The 23,541-nt window shown below is 38.3% G+C and overlaps 1 protein-coding gene across 2 annotated transcripts; it reads right to left on the bottom strand.

The window, feature by feature from the left end:
* Window positions 1-1,463: 1,463 nt before the first annotated feature.
* Window positions 1,464-3,181, bottom strand: LOC131162407 (3-oxo-Delta(4,5)-steroid 5-beta-reductase-like). 2 transcript variants are annotated; one of them, XM_058118855.1, is made up of 2 exons: window positions 2,816-3,181; window positions 1,464-2,741 (listed from the first exon to the last, which is right to left on the bottom strand). In XM_058118855.1, exons 1-2 carry the CDS (start codon window positions 2,972-2,974, stop codon window positions 1,614-1,616), a joined length of 1,287 nt encoding a protein of 428 aa, XP_057974838.1. In that variant the 5' UTR covers window positions 2,975-3,181; the 3' UTR covers window positions 1,464-1,613. The 2 variants fall into 2 exon arrangements, with proteins under 2 accessions (XP_057974838.1, XP_057974839.1); XM_058118856.1 differs by having other exon boundaries at window positions 1,464-2,738; window positions 2,816-3,081.
* Window positions 3,182-23,541: the final 20,360 nt, after the last annotated feature.

The raw sequence follows: 23,541 nt of genomic DNA on the forward strand, positions 1-23,541 counted from the left end.
TTAAACGCATTTACATCTAGTGCAAAGAATAGCAAGTTCATTGCAATGACATTTATTTGCACAGATTTCCAATCTTTCTCTGTATATTCATCTTCAGTATTAGGAACATTTACCTTATCAACTACTTTCATGGGAACATGGTTTCCCATAGAAATTATTTTCCATACTTTCCAATCTACATTTAACAGGTATATACTTATCCTACATTTCTAGTAAGTGTAATTTACACCATAGAAAATTGGTGGTCTAGTGGATTAGTGTCACTCACCGAATGGAGTTACACTGATGTGTGACATGTGATCGTTTTACAAAATAATGATTAAGTCTATGTAAACCTTGCTCTGATACCAAATGTGAATTCAGGTGTAATCCCAAGAGGGAGGTGGTGAATTGGGTATTTTGAAAATATTTAATTTTACTTCATCAATCAATCCCTATTTTAAGATTTAACACAGACAATCACCAAGGCTTGAAATTAATTCAATCCAATAATTTTATATTGAATTATACCTTTGTGCACCTATTACTTAAATGTGAAGTGAGCGAGTTTTGTTCCTATTAATTAAAAATTATATAGGAAATATGCTCATTTACTTGTTCTTGCATTTGTTGTCTAGAAGGGGTAGACGCACTTATCGGGTGGGTTCAATCTTGATATTTAGTTTGAAGGTCAGTGGCTAACAAAAGTACATGTGTATCACTTGTCTCACATTTAGACGACAAGTACACGGGCATGTAAAGGGTTGGTTTGGTCCCTATATAATCTATGCAAACGAGAAATTAAGAGTGAGATTCATTTGTTGTGTTTCACGTCTAACCAACAAGCATAAGGACATGTGGAGGGCTTAGTTCCCACTATAATTACTTTATAGACTTGAAAATTAAGAGAAATATGATCCTATATTATGAGTAAATTACGCTCATTTCACAATAAGGACATCAATCACTTGCTCAGTTATATTTTAATAAATATTAATTTTTAAATTTCACAACACACTTATTTTGAACCCCTTCTCAATTTTTTAAAAATATTTTTAGAGGAAACTCCTTTCCTCTATGTATCCTCAAATAAATAATTTTCAACGAAGCAACAAATTTTGAATAGATTTGAATATGATTTTGTATTTAAATTTTATCCAAATCCAAAACCAATTCAAATTCGAAGTCTCTCAAAATATAGGATTTTGGTTTATCATTGCCATTCATCTTCTTCTTTGATTGCACACGACTCTTCTATTTGAAAAAATGGGGTTTTGTCTTCTTCACGTTTCAATTTATTGTGCGTCTTTTTTTAAAGTGATTTTTATAGATTGCTTTATTTGTATCTTTTATGCCTTGTACTTGTTTTATTTTATTTCCTAACATACATCATTGAGTATTTTGTCCCAACATTTGTTTTTCATTCCAGTAAATATTTCTTTAGATTTGACAAAAGAAATATTGAAAAAAGAAGGGAAAGAAAATTGGAAAGCAAGGATCAATACTGAAGGAAACTCATTACGTACATTTCAGGGGTGAGATCTTTATTTAACAAAGACCAGCATTTTAGCAATGCCATAACATTCAATCACAACAAAAACACCACCAAGGCAAAACAAATGCAAATTTCTGAATCAAGGAATGACCTTGTAAGCTCTCATCTTCTCAATCCAATAAATGAAAGACTTCTCAGTGTTCCTAAACCCCAAAAACCCATGCTCCTTGCTCTTGTTCATGCTGTCCAACAAGGCCTCTCCACCTAATATTAGATCCGCAAACCACCAAATCCCGACATCCTCCAGCTTCGTCGCCACCAAATCGTTCTCCTCCACAATCTGCTCCCACACCCCACCTTTCCCCTTCATCATCTCCCCCAACCCAACCCCGTCCTCGATCTCCGCACAGTACTCCACCCCGAACTGCTCCGCCAGCGCCGTCCACAGGTGCTTCCACTTGAATACGTCGCCGTTGCTGCAGTTGAACGCCTCGTTCTTCGCGTTCGGATCTACCGCCGCCCAGATCTGCTGCTCCGCGATCAGATCCGCGTCCGACGCCGCCGAGTAGCATTCCCACGCGGCCCTCGACCCAGGAAATCTCAGGGGCTTCCCTTCGTGCTTGCATATGGCGGCGTACACGCAGAGGGTGCCCACCAAGTTCATCAGGCTGTACGGCGAGAAGCCGAAGATGTTGGTGGGGCGGTGTATGGACCAGGTGAGCGCGCTTCTCTGGGACGTTTCGTCGAACAGGACGTCTTCGAGGGCGTAGTAGAAATTGGGGGAGTCTAATCTGGGCATGTCTTCAGTGAAGGGGGGATCGTGCCGCTGGGACTTGCCGAAGGACTCGAAGGGTCCGATGTAGTGCTTGCCGCCGGTTTGGAGGCAGATGTGGCGCAGGTTTGGGGCGGAGGAGATGACGGATCGGAGGGCGTTTCGGAGCATGGAGGCGTTGGCTTCGCAGTTCTCGGCCTCGGTGGATCGGTTGGTCCAGGTCACGTAGAAGATGTGGGTGACATCGGTGAGGGGGGAGAGTTTGGCGGCGGCGTCGTTTGGGTCGGAGATGTCGCACTGTATGTAGTGGACGGGGTGGTCGGCGTTCCAGGAGGGGCGGGGGCGGCGAGCGACGCCGTAGACCTTCCAGGGGCCTCCCGGGGTGTCGGATAGGGGGAGGATCTCGGCGAGGCTGTTGCCCACTATGCCCGTCACGCCGATCACTAGCCCTACGCTCTGATAGCCTCGCGGTTCTTCATCGTCCTCCAATTTCTTCTGCGAAAGCAAAACTATATGCATATATCGGAATATTAATTCAGAAGAAGAAGAAGAAGAAGAAGAGGGTATACCTTGGCAACACCGATAGCTCCAGCCCACCACCAGCTCATCCTCTGAGAGATTGTCGAGTTTCGATCGAAAGAGGTGATAAACGACTTACTTGACAGAATTTTGGGTTTCTGCGTCGAATGAAACTGGCTGCTGTTATGTATACTCAGATAAGGGCACATATAACATTACAGCTGACGTACGCGCTTACATATAACATTACAGCTGACGTACGCGCTTACATCTTTGGCTAGTGAACTCTGTTGACTCATTTGCAGGGTTGTCGAAGGCCGGAGAGCATGGCGCTGGAAGAAAGACGAACAGAGTTAGTTTGGGCTTTGGAGCACTCGGTCCTTGGGTCGGGCAAATCTTGGGTACATACTCTGTTGTGGGCCAAAGGATCGTGGCGAAACACTGGCCCAAAGTAGAAGCCCCAAGCCCGACCTCTGCATTTTGTTTAACTTTATTTTTAATGAATTAATACGAAAGAATTATTTCAATTTTTAAAACCATAATGCAAATATTCAAAATTGTCTTCAGGATTCTATTATAGTTGACAGCGTGATTGATAATCGAGGGGGAAAACAGAATCAAAACCAAAAGAATAAAAGAAACAAACGCTCCAAGTAACAAAAATTGATCTCATCCTAGAGTGATTTCTAACCTCACAATCGCGGGTTTAGTTTTATTATGAAACATACAAAATGAATTTTTTGAGGATTGCTTTTCAAATTTAAAATAAAATATTATTGCAAGGGTTTTAAAGTTTAAAAACCATAATGAATTTTCAATGGTATTATGTTAGTGCATGCATCTTCTTAACTTTTAAGGCTGTGATTGAAATTGATTATGCCTTGTATGAGCCTGCGATATAAGTATGCAACGCATAAAGTGCACGCTTTGGAAAATTCGAGTCAAACCATACACAAACATTCCCCTCAACTATGTCGATTATATCTTGCATTGCTGACAAGAGAGTTTTTAGGAGTTTTTTTCCTTTTTATCTTTATTTTAAAATAATATATTAAATAATACCCTATTTAGGAAAATATTTTTCAGAATGACTCTGATTTAATCTCGCTACTTGATCCAGCGAGATTTGTTGCGAGATTTAAAGGGTCAGTGTAGTTGGGAAGTCGACACGTGGCAAGCAAATCTCGTTGGATCATCCAGCGAGATTTGCCTGAAAATTGAAAATCCCCCTAAATCCTTAGCCTCTCTTTGCCGTTTCTTCCATTGAAGGTCTTCAAATCGAGTGGCCGGCGAGACGAAGCCTTTTGCCCTTTCTTCTTCAGATGGAGTGACCGTCGATGAAGTGATGTAGCCTCTCTCTACCATTTCTTCCATTGAAGGTTGTCGAATAGAGTGGTCGGCGAGATGACCATTCTGCCCTTTCTTCTTCAAATGAAGTGCTCGAATGAACTCAATATACTTCATATTGAGTCCAGATTCGAGACTTCAGGCTGCTGCATCAACAAATCCTTGATTTGAGTTGCCTCAACCAATCTCTAATTCGAGATTCAAGATCACTGCCTCAACAATCTTTGTGTTCTTCTCCAATCCGACAATTCAAGGGTACTTTCGCTGGTTGTACAGTTTTTGCTTCAGATTTGAGCTCTCCATGACTGAAATATTGAGAATTCCACTTGTGAGTTTGTCCCACATTGGAAAATTAAAGTGGATAATGGGTGCTTATATACATGGATGGACCCAAGACCCAATTAGCTTGAGCTTTTGGGTCAAATTGGTGTTCACCCATGTGTATCAAGCCTGCCCATGGGCTCCTCCGATCCTAATATGAAATCTCTGATTCAAACACTTTTACTACTGCCTCCAAATTAATTCATCATTACTTAATTTCACAATTATATTTATGTATATAATACTAGAGAAATTAATGATTGATGATGGAGGGATTTAGTTGGATTGAATAAAATTAGTGAAAGCGAAATTAATAGAGAAGACGTACGGAGGCAACGAACAGGGTGGAAGTGGAGTGATCGAAGACGAGGAAGGAGAAGTAGCCAGAGAGGTGGGAAACGATGTGGTTGGGAGGGTAAGGGGCGCCGTTCTATTTTCAGGCAAATCTCGCTAGATGATCCAGCGAGATCTGCTTGCCATGTATCGATGTCTCAAGCAACGAGATTATATCAGAGTCATTTTGAAAAATATTTTTCTAAACAGGGTATTATTTAATATATTATTTTAAAATAAAGATAAAACAAGAAAAAATTTGAGTTTTTAGCACCGTTGACATTGTCTGTGGAAAGTACAGATTTTGGATTAAATAACTTGAACCAAGTTATGTGTAAGCTTCCTCTTGACTTGACGATGATGATATATGAAAAGAGGGTTAGGAATTTCTCTTTGCATGAAATTTGAGAGAAATTTTAATTATAAAGCATTTGCTTATCAACCCATGCAAACATCATCACAAGGTAAGTTTCAATATTTGCATTTACAAAAAGAACTCTAAACAATTTGCAAACAACTCAATGTATTTTTTTTATTAAAATAAATTTTTTTAATGATTAGGAACTCCAGCCACCACCGTGCCACTTTGTGACTCGGTGGTGCGGCACCAAATCTGGGAGGTGAAGTTGTTGCCGCCCACCCATTGACGCACCCCTAGTAATTCAGTAGGGTAACCTCTTAAGGGGGAATCGAACCAGTGACAGTGAGGTTGTCAAAGTTATAAACCACCCTTACCACTTGAGTCAATCCAACTACCCTGATTAAAACAATTTTGTTAAACCATTTTCATTACTATTGACTTTAATTTTTTATTTTACTTTGGATTAAGTATCAATAGTCTTCAATTAATAACAAAGGAACCAAACTAAGTTAATTAGCAATATGCATCTAGAAATCTTTCTTTTAATTAACTTATACTATAAAATATAAATCAAGTAAGCTCATGTTCAAAGAAAAATAAATAAATAAAAGTATAGGATCTTTCTGTCTTTTCTTGTGGGCTAGTGCAACTTTTCCTAACCTAACCCCAATTTCTTATCAACTAGTTCAATTTCTTTTTTTCTTTTTTTCTTTTTCTTTCCTTCAAACAAAAACAAAAGGGGCTATGATGGAGACTCTTAAGTAACATCATTTACGTGGTTATTTTTGGCTGACTTTAGTTGTAATGCACTAATGTATAAATAAGGAGGATTCAAATACTAACCTTGTTGAAGTTGTATTTTTGAAAGAAAAATTATCGTATAATAATAACTTATATCATGAGTAAAATTGATCGAACATAAGAAATATATATATGTTTATTTTTTTTTATATTAAACATGAATTTGATATTGTCCAATATTTTGGATTTAAAATTTGTGAAATATTGTCAAATGAAAACTGATCCATTTCTAAAATGTTTGATTTGGTTCTCCTTATACCAAAAACTTATGTGCATATTGTTTCTTAATGGTCATTTAATCCTTATTTTATGTCTGTATACAAATAATTAGGAATGCGTTTCTCCCTAAAATTGTGTAGAGTGAGCCCTTCATCATTTAGTTTGTCAAATTTCTTACAAATTTTTAATCACAAAATTTAACAATTCCAACCCCTACCTTGAAAGTTGACAAATTAAGTAAAAAATAAAGCCATATCAATGAAATTGAGCGAAAGCAAATGATAAAATATTCCATGTGTATATGCTATTGGAAGCTTGAATTAGGGTTAGACATGTACTCGCCACGATCGTTGTAATCTTATTAGAATGCTGATTAAAATAATCATGAAATGGATCATTGGAAAACTACAAGAATAAAAAGTAATGTGATATCTTCAAGGAACAAATGATTATACGCTCACCTACAAGTACAACCTCATCCATAATGGAGACTGTAGCATCCCATAAGGTAGCATCTTAATTAGAAATTTGATTGAGAAATTTCATTTCGGACTTCGAATAATGGATTCTATTTTAAAGACCCTCAAAGTACTCTATGATGTTTTCTACTCTAAAAATAACAAGTGTTCAACTCAATCAAAATACATAAAGTTGATATATCTTGTTTCTAAAGAAAGGGTATGAGATAAATGGTGTTGATTAAACACATTGTTGTCAAAATGACGATAACAGACCTATTGATTAAAGTATTGGCGTCTACTTAAAATGCATAAATGAGCATATATATATATATATATATATATATATATATATATATATATTTGTAATTCATATATGTACAAATTATGGAAAATGAATATGGTGTTTCAACATTATTGTTAGACCAATTTATGATATGAACGTTAGTAAATAGTTTGTATTCTTCCTCATTATGATTTATCTAAATTATTATACTTAAAATAATAATTTCTTGAATCGTGTCTTGAGAATATTGGAGATGAATATTGTGCTTTGACATTATTGTTAGACCAACTTTTGATGCGAACATCACTGAACGGCTTAGATTTTTTCTCATTACGACTTATCTAAATAAATGCTAACCTCGTGATACATGAAAGGAATTATGTTGCATAAATGACATAAAATCATCATGATCCACATTATTTACTTGTTTCGTTAATTGTACGGTAGGTGTAGTGGTGACAATTACTACCCTTACCTATTAACCCACGCATACCCATTATAAATAAGGTTGAGATTTTAAATGGGTTAATAGGTTGAGCGGATACACCCATCCAACCCATTTAGACCTACATTAGGCCTAGGCTATACAATGACCTCTTTTTCATTCTCTTCTAGAATTTAAAATTGAGACTTTTAACTTCAAACATAGATATCATATACCATTATACAAGTAGTGAACAAAATAAGGAGAAATCATTCTCTATCTCAATCTCATTCCTCTTTTTTCACTCTCATCACTTAATTATGAAAGATTGGATATGAAACAATTAAAATGTCCAAAATAATAAAATTGTTGAGCTACACAATCCCTCAACTTGAAAATTATAATTTTTTGAACCGTGTCCCAAGAATATCCTGAGAGTGAACCCCACATTTGGGCATGAATCCTACTCCAAGATTACTTTTGGTGATCCTAAGGTCATGGATTCGATTTTCTCTTGAGACATTATACCGGTGAATTACCAGGAATGGGTCAATGGACGGGCAACTTTCATCCTCCAGGTTTGGTGTGCACCTTAGTGTCTAAAGTGGCACAATAGTGACTAGAGTCCCTAGATTATAAAAAAAAAAATTATCTTCCAACACACAATTTGACAAGGCTAAGCTAGTAAATGCATGGGGTAAGTATTCATGGTTTCTTGCCGAAGCGATTAAACAGGGAAAGCAAAGGAATTGCCCCCTTTATTTATTTATTTGAAGAAATGAATTGCCAATTTGCCATATAGTTGGTGGCAAGCATAAGTCATCAACTAAAATAATCAACTTTTCAAGGAAGTATAAACAGAAATTGAAAATACACTTCTGTACGTAACCAATTAATAAATTGTCATATATGCACGTAGAGTGTAAAAGAACGTGCATGAAACTTTGTCATGTTGTGTTTATAAATTTAACTTTATATAAATTTAAATAGAATTCAGTACCATTAATTGGTCTTTTATTTTGTTAAAATTCATGCACGTTAGTGGTCGATCTGGAATTCAAGTAATTTCCTCTTGTATAAATGCGCAGGGCATAACTTTCTCAACTGATCCGCAGTCGGATGAAGACGAACACAGCAGCTTCAGCCAAAATGAGCCTGAGCCTAATTATTTACAATTTAAATTTCTGAAAGAGCTTGCCGCCGGCGACCCCAAAGTCAAGTAAAGAAGGCAAGGGAAGGAAGGTACGTCCTTCAGTCTTTTTCCTCTTCCTTAAATTTATATTTTCCCATAATGCTCTAGTGGTCCTCCCCCGTCTTCTTCGTCTGCATGCATGGACAAATACAGAAAACTATCCCCAAGGAAATCGGCTTTCTGAATTCAAAGTGCGAAAAGTTATCCATTTTTCCAGACCCAAAAAAGGAAATAAATTAGGAGTTTTTTTTCTTTTTTTTTTTCCTGATTTTGCAATTATTTTAATTAAAATTATTTAAAAACAGTTCGGATGAAACTTTATTCTCTAAATTGACGTGTTCCAAAAAATGCTGGATGGACTAGCGTTTTTTTATCTGTGTGATCCCCTCATCAGCTGATGTGTGGCGATTAAAAAACGCTACTTGAGATAGCATTTTTTACTTGGTTAAATCCCATCTCTCTCTCTCTCTCTCTCTCTCTCTCTCTCTCTCTATATATATATATATATATATATATATATATTTGTGGCTCTTATACTTTTGTTTTTATAAGCAAAGAAGGAAGAAGGAAAAACATGAACGGGGCAGCACAGTAGCCTTGTCGACGAGGGCTTATGTGCGTCGACGAGGGGACAACAGAGGCTTGTCAACAAAGGCTCTTAAGTTCGCCGACGAGTAATTACCGAGAGCAGGAAATTTCAGACTTTTGGATTCATTGACGAAAGTCTGTTCTCGTCAACAAAAGGTCTTCTTGGTCTCGTCAACAAAGCCATGTGTTCGTCGACAAGAGGCGCCTGGGCTATGAGCAGTTTTTCATAATTTTTGAATTTTGAACGTTGGGTGGTTGGGCAAAGGGGAGGAAACCTCTGAGAAACTTTTACATATGTCATTCTAGGCATATATGAGATGGATGATGATCATTAGAGAAGTGTATTGTGTACATCTTGATTTTCTTAGTGAAAACTTGTGTGTCATTGCTTCCGTGGATGTAGGCTTTGCCGAACCACGTAAATCTTTATGTTGTTGTTCAGGTTGTGTACGTTTTTATTTACTTGTTGTTTAATTTCCATTGTGCATCTTCATTATCTGATCCATTATCACAACAAATTGGTATAAGAGAAAAGTTGTTATGGCATTAGGATCGTCTTCTGCAAGGTTTGACATCGTCAAATTTGATAGAACCGAAAACTTTGGTTTATGGCAGAAGAGAGAGAAGGAATTTCTCGTGCAATAAGGAATGACTAAGGCTCTGCTTAATACTCAACTGGAAGGAATGGATGAGACAACATGGGTCGATTTGAAAGCAAAGGCAACATCTACAAAACGCTTTTGTGTGGCCAACGAAGTTCTCTGTCGGGTGATGGAGGAGGATTCTCTAGCTGCTATCTGGCAAAATTTAGAAAGTTGGTACATGTCTAAATCCCTCAATAACAAACATTTTCTTAAGCAACGTTTATGTTGGCTTAATATGGTATAAGGATCTAATCTAGATCAACACGTCAATGCATTTAATCAAATCATAAGTGATCTTATGAGAGCTGAAGTGAAGTTTGATGAGGATGATATAAGGCTTTGATGCTATTAAATTCCTTACCCTCTACTCATACCAATGAAAATCTTGTGACCACTCTTACATGGGGAAAAGAAACTCTTGATTTAGAAGAGGTAACAAGTGCCTTGTTGAATTTTCATCAAAGATTGAAGATTTGTGATGAAGGAGAAGGACTTGTGATAAAGGGTAGCAATGAGCGAGGCAAAGGAAAGTTTAAGAATGGGTCTACTTAGAAATCCCGAAATCAATCCAAGAAGAAGAAGGAAATTCGGTGTTATAAATGTGGTAAAAAGGGGCATGTGAAACCGGAGTGTCCAGATTAAAAGAAGGGAAATGCTAATAAGCATGAGGGGATTTCAAAATCTGTGAATGTTGCTCAAGAAGAGGATTCAATGGATGGTGGTGTTCTATCAGTTTCAGAGGAGTCGAATAATCTAATGAACTCTTGGATACTTGACTCGGCATGTTCTTAGCACATGACTCCAAACAAGGAGTGGTTCAACACTTACAAGTTAGTAAACTCTGGATCAGTTCTTATGAGTAATGATGCTTCTTGTAAGATCGTTGGTGTAGGAAATGTAAGATAAAAATGTTTGATGGTGCTGTAAGAACATTGTGTGATGTAAAATATATACCTGAGTTAAGAAAGAGTTTGATATCACTTGGCACTTTGGATTGTAATAACTTCAATTACAAGTCCAAAGGTAGAGTCTTAAAGGTATGGAAAGGTAATCTGATTGTAATGAAAGGGTAGAAACTAGATGGAAATATTTACACATTGTAGGGAACTACTGTCGTAGGTAAAGTTGCAGCTATGGATGTTGAATTAGATGAGACCGTCCTGTGGCATATGCATCTTGGACATATGGGAGAACATGACATAAAAGAACTATACAAAATAAAATTGTTGAAAGGTTTGAAATCATGTTAGTTGAAATTTTATAGATTTTGTGTTCTTGGAAAACAGAATAGGGCAAAATTTAGTTCAGCTACTTATAAGACGAAAGGAATTCTTGACTATGTGCATTCAGATGCTTAGGGCCCAGTTAGAGTTGCATCAAATGGTGGACATGTGTATTATGTGAGTTTCATTGATAATTACTCACGAAAGGTTTGGGTTTACTTCATGCGTCACAAATCTAGTATGTTTGCCAAGTTTAAGATTTGGAAGGCTGAAGTGGAAAACCTAATAAGGAGGAGAATCAAATACTTAAGGTCGGATAATGAGACTGAATACGCTGATTCTCGGTTTATGGAGTTTTGTGCGGAGCAGGGCATCAAGAGACATTTTACAGTTCACCAGACACCTCAGCAAAATGGTGTGATAGAATGGATGAATCAGACTCTTGCTGATAGGGCTTGGTGTCTCAGATTGAATGCAGGGCTATCAAAGAATTTCAGGGCCAAGGCAGTTAGTATTTTTGGGATCGTCTCAAAACGGCCTCAATAAGACCATAATATGACTTTAGGTCCCAACACTCACACACATATCATACAAAATACAAAAGTGTTAAAAATGCACTTAAAATTGAATTTTATTGGAAAGTTTGAGATAGCTTGGGCGATAGAACCCCAGGAGTTCAAAACTCCTCGAGCGCCCAAACTATTGAGAAGTCAATAGTTGACTTAGACTCTCGGGTGACCGACCAAATTTATGCACACCTTCCATGGGCGTCTGAACCACCTGAAAGGGACATTCCACCAACTCGGGCTATCAAGTTGTTTAGTTCAAATTGAACCCCGGGCAACCGAACACATGAGTTTGGGCTACCGAACCTATGATCGGGCACCTAAATTTACGAAGCAATGTTTTTTACTTTGATTCGGGCCACCAAACTTGAACTCGAGCTATCGAACAGATTTTAATAGCTTTTATTATTGTGTCTGTTCGGGCGACCAAATCACAGTTCAGCCACCTGAACCTCTTCGGGTTAAAATTATTTTAATTGTGGTAAAATCGAGTTAAGTTAGGTTAATTGTGTTTAAACTATTTGAAACTTTTATAATAATTCCCAACAAGTTCCAAACGGTTATAATTTTACCCTTGCCTGTAAATATAGGTTTATTTGCAAACATTAGCAATAATTAGTAATTTCATTAGCCAAAAATCCTCTCTTTTGAAAACACTCTCTTTGTCTAAATACTCTCAAATTTCCATTCCTTTGATACATTCTGAGATTGTGAGAGCTTATAGAGTGTGCTTGTGATTGTTAGTGAGTGCTAAATCTCCCATTTTCTTGTATGATTGTTGATATTATTTTTAGGAAGTTTGGTTTAGTTTGTCCCACAGATTTCAATATTATGAATATTGCGTTGGGATAAACTAACAAGCTTAGGGGTCTTTGCATTGTCATTGCAAGATTCCCTTAACTTTGATTTTGTTGTGCAAAAACATTTTCTACAAGCTATACTTTTCAAACTACTCTTGAGCTCATTACATTGAAGGAAAATATTTTGAGTTAGTTTGCATATTTGATTAAGCATCTTTAAAATTCTGATTGAACATTGAAATTTAATATTTACCTAATTTCAAAGATATTGCTTGTATTGTATTGAACACTCCATTGATCATACCCTATTGAGTGTTGTTTGCATAACTATTTACATCACTGAACTTACATGACCTATATTGTTGATGTGCATGTGATTGCGCGTATTGGGTACATATCTGCTTTACATGAAAGCATAATCACTGTACCATTCTTATTGAGAAAAATACTGTTGTATTCTAGGCGTGGCCTGAGGGGGCGGTAATCTAACCCGTAAGGATTGTTAAGGCCTTCTCCGCCCCACAAGGAGAATTTGTAAAGGTTGAGGTCAGCCCTGTGCTAATTGACCTGGTTGTAATCGGTGCCGCTTCACCCATTAAGTGAGCATTAGTGGAATCCTCAGGCTTGCGAGTTAGAGGCGGGGACGTAGGCACAGTTGGCCGAACCCCGATAACATATCGTGCATGTTCTTTATATTTCTGCAAATTTATTTTTAGCGCTTTTATTTTTCAGCACATGTATGTTGTATGCTTGATTCATTATAGGTAATGCATGTATTGATTGGGTTATAATTAAATAGAAAGATACTAGGTTTGTGTAATGCTGTTGTTGATTTGGTTTAACTTAGGGGATTAATTTTTAAATACTCAATTCACCCCCCCCCCCTCTTGGGAATACACCAAGGCTAATATATGCATGTAATTTGATTTACTTTGGTTTACTAAACCAATTAATATGCATGCATTTACCTATTTTATATAATTGGTTAAATTTAGGTATGTTTGTAATTTTATCGGTATGTAATTAAATTAATAGTTGACTACACCTATCATTTGAAATTAAACTACATAATTACATAGTTAACACAATTATTCAAAAAATTGACATACATAATTTTGTAGTTATAAATAATTATAAATGTACGCATTTGATTTAGTTCATATGCAAATATAACTGGTTCAGTTTAAATATGTCTGTAATTATGTAGTTATGTAATTAAACAACACAATTACATATACATTAATACTATAATTTAGAAATATATGGACTTAATTTTATAATCATAGAGAATTTTGTTCGAATATGTACACAATTACATAGTTAATACCATAATTTACAAATATACGAACATAATTTTATAATCATAGACAATTCCATTCGAATATGTACACAATGGCGCAAATATTTACGTACGTAATTGATTTGATTTAGTTTTCCAAATTAATTAATGTGTGCATATACGTAATTGTTAGATGTCGTAGGTCGAGAGTATATATGTGTTAGGACCGGAGGAGCCTATTGGTGAGCTTGATACACATGGGTGAACATCAACTTGACCCAAAAGCTTAAGCCTATTGATCTTGGGCCCAACCATGTATATAAGCACCCATCATCCACTCTAATTTTCTAATGTGGGACAAACTCACAAGTGGAATTTTCAACAATACGTGTGCCCCGCAACGGATATACAATGTAGAGTCAAAGGGTGGTCATTGACTCTTTTTGCGTATTAAAAAATTCTCTCTAAAAAACAATAGTCTTGGCAAGATGGCAAGCAATTATATCACAATATACAAAATATAAATCATGCACAAGACAATAAAATAAAGAGTATGGAGAGAAAATCAACACCGGGATTTTTACGTGGTTTGGATCCAAGCCTATGTCCACGCCTTAGCACCAAGCCCAAGATTCCACAATCCACTATCAATGCTCCTTCCCCGGCGGAGCAAGCCTTACAACTCGGGTACACAACCCTACACTTGGGAACAAGTCCCTACTTGCTCACAAAGAGCCTTTACCAAGTGGTTCACCAAGAACCCTCGAAAGGGTTCACAAAGAACCTTACACAAAGTACATGATTACAATGAGAATGCTCCTTGAATGATAAAATATTAAATACAAAGCAAACCTCAAACTTCTCTCTCAAGAATTGTATCAAACAAGATTGGAGAATAAGAGAGATGAGCACTTGTGAATATGAACTAAGATGCAATGTGCTAGGTTTTGGAATCAAGGATATTTTTCACTATAAGCTTCTATAAATCATCAAAACGTTTGTTAAACAAGTCTAAGGACTTGTACTTATAGGAAAAGTAGGTTGCTAGCCATTTTATGACCGTTGGACATTTAAAACAAAAAAAAAAAAACCATGCAAACTAGCCATTTATATCCTTTGGGGCGGAAATCTAGACGCAAACCATCAATGGTTTTCCCAAAACCTTCGACTGTTTTCCTGAAATTGTCAAATTCATCAACATGAAAGTGGTGGGATTTTTTATTAACTTTCCATAGACACCAAGATCGCCCTTTTTGGATTTTTCTAACAAAATTTATGCCCCAAATACCAAAAGGTGTTCATTAATTTTGATAGGTGCATAATTGAGGTTTTAAACCCAACCAAAAAGTATTTTAATCACTTAAAACATTCTTGGACAAAAGTATATAAAATATATAGAGTCTAATGAAGATTAAAACTTATCCAAGTGAGCTTTTCCTCAAATATAAGATATCTTGATTTATGAAAATACAATTTGAAAGATCATTTGATATCTTATATACTTAGAATGTCCTTTTACAAAAATATAATTAACTTTCTTAAAGCTTTAAAACATTAACCATGTTTTGACAAAACCGAGACCATATATAAAAATGTTCTTAAAACTAGGATGTTAAAAACTTGTCCATTTGAAAACATATTTTGAGTTTAGGATTGTTTTTGACAAACTCTTTGAATTTAACTTTGAAAACCATGAATGTGAGTTTGTGACTTTACTGCAATCCTATAAACTCAAGTTTCCTAGTATGCATATGCAATGCCTAACTCTTGCTCAAAAATCATGCAAGAAATACACCCGCAAGAGTTACAACATAGACTACCTCAAACACTCCTCAAATACATATAAGACTACATTAAGCTTCCTTTGGTCATGCTTGGGTCCTTTCGAGTACGTGTCCATTTGATCTTTGCTTCTTGGCATCTACTTGGTCTGATCTTTGCCTTCGATCTAGTACTTCATGTACAAGTATTTGTACTAAACATGATTTGCAAAGATAGGAAAACATTAGGAATAATATATAAGTTAATATCATCAAAACACTTTAAACAATGATGGTGTAGCCACCAAGGCTAACGTTCTTCCCCTTTTTTATGATGTCTAACTTATTACTAATTTACTTAATCTTTACATTTGTATTTATACTTACTATGACTTGATATGCAAAGATAAGCTAACCTAGAACCCCTAATGGGTTGTTATCATCAAAACAAGACAATAAAGCTTATGTAGCCTCTAAGGCTAATAGTAATTATTTAACTTCAGTTTAGATATGTCCGTAATTATACATATATGTAATTATAGTATTAGTTACATGTAACATTTGAAATTAAAATTTATAATTGCATAATGAATTCTGTAATTCGAATATCTATGTACATAATTTTGTAATATATTGATAGTTTGGTTCAAGTATGCAAGTAATTGTGTAATTATATGAACATAATTGGTTTGTTTTGCTTATGAACATACATAATTATACAATTATGAGTGTAAAGAATTGGTCGGATTAGTTTATACAAACCAATTAATATCTATGTATGTACGTATGTATGTATGTATGAACGTAATTACGTAATTGGTTAATTATGATATGTCTTTAACTTAAAGATACATAAGTAATTATAGTATTGACTGCAAATATCTTTTGAAATTAAACTATATAATTTGTAAGAACCTGAACCGGGATATATGGATTTAATATTTGGAAAAGGGGTAAAGTGGTCATTTGGGCAAACTTCATCGACGAAGTCCCTTCTGTTCTCAACGACAAAATTCAGTGTCTCGTTGATGATGAGATCTCGAGGAATTTTGGAAAAATATAGAACCTCGGCTTGTCGACGAGGCCATCGTCTCGTCCATGAAGGTAATGGCGAACTCGTCGACGAGGACGCCCATTCGTCGACGAATCCACTCGAGTCAAAGGGCTATAAATATCCAAAAGGGTTGCTTCTAAGCTAAGCTAGCTTAAAAATCTCTCCCTCTCTCTCTAGAACTCGAAGCTCTCTCTCTCTCTCTCTCTCTTGATTTCTTTGTTGTTCGTCATCGGATTCATAAATCTAATGTTATTGCGAGGAATAGGGAAGGATTATCTACGTTCCTAGCGTATCGGAATCTCGTTTCAAGCAGTTTCGTGTTTTGGGATAAAATCGAGGTAAGGCTCAGTTTTCCTTTCCGATTCTAAATATGTGTAGTAGTACGAATTGTAAGCATGTATTGTACTGTGGTTTGTAGGTTTTGGAGTTTTAGTTCGTAGTTTTGGGGACCATTAAGTTCATAGTTGGAATTTCGGGTTAAGGTAAGGGGATTCAGTTTTTATCAGTAATTTTTGAAATTGGGATCGGTAAGCTTGTATGCTACGATCGCATATATGTTTTGGTAACTTATTTGGGGAAATCTATCGGGTAAAATACAGGATTTTTGGGTTACAGTTTTCGAAAAAAATTGAGAATTTCGGGTATCATCTCTGCTTTGTTTGGAAAACCGTTTGTTTTGTTTAAACTGTATTAAAGAGATGACTGTTATCCATATTTGCATAAATTGTATACTTGAAATGGAAAACGATATGATTTTCCGTAAGCCAAATAAGTGTGGAATGTATGGTTTTATGTAATTGTTCCAAGTATTTGTAAAACATCTAGTGGCGGAAAATTATCGTATGCTGATATGTATAGGAGTGTGAGCTCCAAAATGATTTCAGGTTTTGTGAAATCAGCTAGTGCGGCTAATTACCGTACGCCGAAACAGCTATGTGGCTGCTAATCACTGTACGCTGTGCCATGTACCGGTGTGAAAACTGTGGGCGAGAGTGTCCGACTCTATATCCAAGGGTGTGAAATATCACTACGTATCTCAGCTAGTCACCAAGGGGTGTTAGCTACATTGTATTGGCAATGTAATCACTGTGAAGTTTCGGGTTTCATGCAGTAGTTGTGTATTGGCAATGTAATCGCTGTGAAGCTTTGGGTTCATGGAGTAGTTGCGTACTAGTGTGAGCCACATCGTATTGGCAATGTAATCGCTGTGAAGCTTTGGGTTTCATAGCGTAGTTGTGTATTAGTGTGATGACACTGATCGTATGTTTTGGGTATCATATGAAGTGGATGAATTTGTGAAAATACTGGAACTGTATGGTACTTTGTGGAAATGTTTTCGAACTGTATCGTATTGTATAGTATTATGTTTTGCGTAAAATAACACTGGTATGCCACACACTGATATAACTTGCTTTCTTCCTTACTGAGAGGTGTCTCACCCCGAATGTACATACAATGTTTTCAGGTCCTTCAAGTAGCCGTAACTAGCATCCTAGCAACCGGAAGCGGGGTTTTCGTTAGCTGCTATTAGTGCCTATTAGGTACGAGTTTTTTGTAACCGGGTTGTCATGATGGTTTTGTAGACACCTAAAATATGTACAGTATTTATGCGATTGTATACCTTAGTATTGTAGGGGTTCGTGTATCCTAGTTTTATACATACTTTGGTATGGTATGTTATATGGATAGATGAACATTTTTTCGCTGTGTAACTGAGGAGTATGGATGTATATGTGTATGTGTATAGGGCATCCGTGTACCCTACGGGGTTGGACCCTCTTATTGTATTGTATCATGTATGTTTGAATTGATACAGAGACAGGTTAGGTTACTATAATCACACTTGGGACCCACCTGCGGGTTCGGGGCATAACAGCTTGGTATCAGAGCTAACCGGGTTGTTAGGTCTTGTAGACTTGGTTAGGTGTATTAATGTGTACATACCAGTGTATAGGATGTAGGAAATGGGTAGTGTAAGTCGAGGTTTGTGATGTTTCTAGACAAGGACTCATTGGCGGTATTCTGTGTCCTTCCTGGAATGACGATTTCAGAAAGATCACGGCAAACCATTGATGGATTCGTGTCGTTGTGACGGGACAAGATTAGACCCGTGAGAGTAGTAGTTGACATGATTAGTTCTATGATTGTGTTAACTGTGTACGATATAGGAATTCTAACCGATTCCTATTCTATTTTCAGAATGGAGCTCAAGGATGATAACTTGGAGAGTGGTTCCGAGGAGACGGCAAGCGATGAATCTCCTTCTGTGTCTTGTGGTTTGGCGAGACAGGTGATCTAAGAGATTAGGCGGAGTGTTAGGAGACGCGAGAGCTCTCCTACTGATGTGGGGTGTACCATTGAGAGGTTCACACGCATGCACCCTCTGGCATTTACAGGAGGACCTGATCCGATAGTGGCGGAGGACTGGGTAGAGAAGACCGAGAGGATTTTGGAAGTCCTCCACTGCACTAAGAAGTAGAGGGTCTTGTACGCTACCTTTTAGCTGACTGGGGAGGTAGGGCGTTAGTGGACAACGGTGAGTCTACTTGAGAGGCAGAGATCTAGTCCATCTGGTATAACGTGGGGCCATTTCAAGGAGGTATTTTTCGAGAGATACTTCTCAGTCTCCACTCGGGATGCGAAGGCCAATGAATTTTTGGGCTTGATGCAGGGAACTCTAACAGTGCAGAGGTATGCGGCCAGATTTATCGAGTTATCGCGGTTTGTGCCTTGGTTCCGAATAAGCATGAGAAGGCTTGGAGATTTGAGAGGGGTCTGAAGAAAGACATCCGCCGATCCGTGAGTTCTTTGTCTTAGTGGATAAAGCCACCATAGATGAGACCGACCTTTAAGGAGATGAGGTAGTGCAGGATCAGGGAAAGAGGCTGATATCTTCTAGTCCTCGGAGTGGTCCTCGGCAGGGACAGTGGAAGAAGAAGAAGAACTACAGTTCTGGTTATCGACAGAACACTGAGCGATAGAGTTATCAAGGGGATCCATCCTCCGCACCGTGCGCCAAGTTCCATAAAAGGCACGATGGCGAATGTCAGCGGTTCTGGGGTAACTGCTACAACTGTGGCAAGCCGGGCCACATATCACGGAGTTGTCAAGGACCAATGAGAGATATGCCTGCGTAGAGCCAGAACCGTGGGAGTAACCAGATGCCTCAGGGGAACTACTAGGCAACCACGACTTTAGCAAAGGTGTATTCACTAACTCCAGTAGATGCTGAACACGCTGGGAACGTGGTGACAGGTACCATGTTATTGCTTTCGAATAGAGCTATTGTTTTATTTGATTAGGGGGCAACCCATTCGTTTATATTTGCTAGTTTTATGAAGTTATGTGGGGAGTTATGTGGGGCTAAAACCTATGTGATGAATGAGATGTTGTCTGTGACTATGCCAATTAGGAGTGTAACGATCTGTGGTAAGATGTTAGGGAACTGCCTAGTGGAGTTCTATGGGAGACTGCTACTAACGAATCTTGTAGTATACGACATGTATGGTTTTGATGTCATACTGGAGATGGATTAGCTGCTCTCCAGTTTTGCAGTGATTTATTGTCTTAGAAAGGTAGTAGTATTCAGACCTCCTGGGGAATGGGAATTTGAGTTCGTGGGATCGTGTGTGCATTCGATGCCACAAATTCTATCAGCATTACAGGAGAGGAGGCTACTCTTGGACGGATGTCAGGGGTACCTAGCTTGCTTGAAGGAACCGCTGAGGGAGGAGTTAAGGCTCGAGGATATTCGAGTGGTCAACGAGTTTCCATATGTATTTCCTACTGATTTACCCAGTTTACCTTCGAATTGTAAGGTGGAGTTTGTGATAGAGTTGCTGCCTGACAAGGCACCGATATCTAAAGCTCCGTACTGGATGGCTCCAGCAGAACTTCGAGAGTTGAAGGAGCAGTTGCAGGAACTATTGGATCAGGGTTTTATTCGACCGAGTGTTTCGCCCTAGGGAGCTCCAATATTGTTTGTGAAGAAGAAGGACGAGGCGATGCGTATGTGCACTGATTACCGTGAGATTAACAAGGTGACGGCGAAGAACCATTATCCATTGCCACATATAGATTATCTCTTTGACCAGTTGCAGGGAACACATGTCTTTTCGAAGATTGACCTACCGTCAAGGTATGATCAGGTAAGGGTTAGATATAAGGATGTAGCGAAGACTGCCTTCCAAATTAGATACGACCACTATAAGTATTGGTTATGTTGTTTGGTCTTACCAATGCGCCGGCAGTGTTCATGGATCTGACGAATAGGGTTTTCCATGAGTACCTGGATCAGTTCGTAGTGGTGTTCATCGATGACATTCTGGTATACTCGAGGAGTCCAGAAGAGCATGAAAACCATTTGAGGTTGGTACCATAGATTCTGCGAGAGAGGAAGCTGTATGCTAAGCTAAAGAAGTGTGAGTTCTAGTTGAATCAGGTCGCATTCTTAGACCATGTGGTGTCTGAAGGCGGTATCTCAGTTGATCCTAGCAAGATTGAAATTGTGGTCGACTGGGCGAGACCGAAGAGTGTGCAAGAGGTTTGGTGTTTTCTGGGATTGGCGGGTTACTATCGTCGGTTTGTAGAGGGTTTCTCTAAATTGTCTGGACCTCTGACATGATTGACCAAGAAGGGGGTGAAGTTTGACTAGACTAGTGATTGCAAGTAGTGATTTCTTGAGTTGAAGCACTGACTGGTTACTACTCCAGTATTGACCATTCCTTCGGGGGATAGGGGTTTTGTGATCTATAGCGACGCATCCTTGAAGGGTTTGGGATGCTTGCTTATGCAATAGGGTAAGGTAATAGCTTATGCATCTCGACAACTTAAGGAGTATGAGAAGAATTACCCTATGCATGATCTGGAATTGGCTATTGTAGTTTATGCACTAAAGATCTGGTGACACTAACTGTATAGTATTTAGTGTGAGATTTTCACTGATCACAAAAGCCTCAGGTACTTTTTCACGCATAAGGGGCTGAATATGAGGCAGATGTGGTGGCTAGAGTTGATAAAGGACTACGGTTATACGATCAGTTATCACTCAGAAAAGGCTAATGTGGTAGCAGATGCGTTGAGTCAGAAGTCAGAGCATGCAGCAATATCTACGGTTGTAGCTCAACATCATGTCATACGGGATCTGGAAAGCCTTAGCGTGGAGTTGGTGTCTGGTGATCATCAGACTTTCATTGCTAGCTTGGTGATCCAGCCAACCTTGTTTGAGCGTATTAAAGCCGCACAGGCTAATGATGCGGAGTTAGCTGAGATTGTGGAGAAAGTGCAGTAGGGTTTGACTGCGGATTTTAACATCTCTGACAGAGGTATGTTAAGGTTTGGGACCAGGTTGTGTGTTCCAAACGACGATGAGATCAGAAGGATGATTCTGGAGGAAGCGCATCGTTCTTTGTATATGGTACATCCGGGTAGTACGAAGATGTATCGGGATTTGCACAAGTATTTTTGGTGGAGCGGTATAAAGAGGGATATTGCCCAATTCGTGGAGTAGTGTCTGACATGTCAGCAGGTGAAAGCTGAACATTAGAGGCCGGCAGGTCTATTGCAGCTCTTGCCTATTCCGGTGTGAAAATGGCAGCATATTTTCATGGACTTTGTTACTGGATTACCGCCAGCGCTTCATGGCCAGAAGGCTATTTGGGTAATCGTGGACAGGTTGATGAAATCTGCTCACTTTGTATCGACGAAGGTTAGCTACCCTTTAAGTAGGCTAGCGGACCTGTATGCGTATGAGATAGTAAGAATGCACGAAGTACCAGTGTCCATTGTTTCAAATCGAGATCCAAGGTTTACTTCTTAATTCTAGAAAAGCTTGCAGGAAGCACTGGGGACGAAGCTTACTTTCAGTATAGCGTTCCACCCTAGACTGATGGACAGTCAGAGACGACAATACAGATCTTGGAGGATATGTTACGGGCTTGTGTATTAGACTTCAGTGCTAGTTGGATTCAGTTTTTTCCACTAGTGGAGTTTGCCTATAACAACAGCGTCTAAGCTAGTATCCGGATGGCACCGTTCGAGGCTTTGTATGGTAGGAGGTGTCGATCTCCTTTTTATTGGGATGAGGTCGATGAACGTCAGGTTTTAGGATTTGAACTCGTGCAGCAGGTGTCTGAGAAGGTGGGTTTGATCCGGGAGAGGATTAAATCGGCTCAGAGTCAGCAGAAGAGTTATGCAGATGTTTGCTGCCGTGAGTTGGAGTTCGAGGTGGGACGTAAGGTATTCCTTAGAATCGCTCCGATGAAGGGAGTGATGAGGTTCGGGAAGAAGGGCAAGTTGAGCCTGAGGTATATCTGGTCGTTTGATATTCTTGAACGAGTGGGTCCAGTAGCTTACCGGATTGTACTTCCCCCTGTGCTCTCAAGGATTCATGATGTATTTCACATATCCATGTTAAGGAGGTATGTGTCGGATCCCTTGCATGTTATTAGTTACGAGTTGTTAGTGATTGGGGATACTTTGGCATATGAGAAAGTGCCTGTTCAGATTATGGACTAGAAGGTTCAGAAGTTGCGTACCAAGGAAATACCGTTAGTAAAGGTATTGTGGCAGAATCACATGGTTGAGGAAACTTCTTGGGAATTGGACACAGAAATATGCCAGAAGTATCTGCAATTGTTCTAGGTAGTAGTTGGATAGCAGGGTTGGTATGGGTATGTATGTATGTATGTATGTATGTATGTATGTATGTATGTATGTATGTAATACTCTATTATCTTATTAGTATTGGGTGGGTAGTCTCTGAGAGAGTCTTGTAGTATTGTGAGCTCCCGAGACCGTGTATGTATGTAACCACGGTATTCCTCCCCCATAAGTGAGGGAATGTATGTATGTATGTACGTATCATGATGGGGTTGCGTATAAATGGCCGCCGTTTTCTCTAAAGTATGTATGTATCGTAACGGGGCTGTGTATAAATGGTCGCAAGTTCCTCTTAGAGTGTGTATGTATTTGGTAGTATGAATGTGTTCGTAATGAGAGATTTCAAATTTCGATGACGAAATTTTTGCAAGGGGGGGAGGTTGTAAGAACCCGAACCGAGATTTATGGATTTAATATTCGGGAAAGGGGTAAAGTGGTAATTTGGGCAAGCTTCGTTGAC

The sequence above is a fragment of the Malania oleifera genome, chromosome 8, assembly GCF_029873635.1.
Source record: "Malania oleifera isolate guangnan ecotype guangnan chromosome 8, ASM2987363v1, whole genome shotgun sequence".
In the NCBI taxonomy this organism is placed as follows: Eukaryota; Viridiplantae; Streptophyta; class Magnoliopsida; order Santalales; family Ximeniaceae; genus Malania; species Malania oleifera.

Bases quoted from the DNA above. Each gene is read 5' to 3' on its own strand.
- LOC131162407 (XM_058118855.1), bottom strand. From the start codon at position 2,974: ATGTGCCCTTATCTGAGTATACATAACAGCAGCCAGTTTCATTCGACG. The intron at 2,742-2,815 runs GTATACCCTCTT...TTGCTTTCGCAG, and splicing joins GAGCTATCGGTGTTGCCAAG to AAGAAATTGGAGGACGATGA.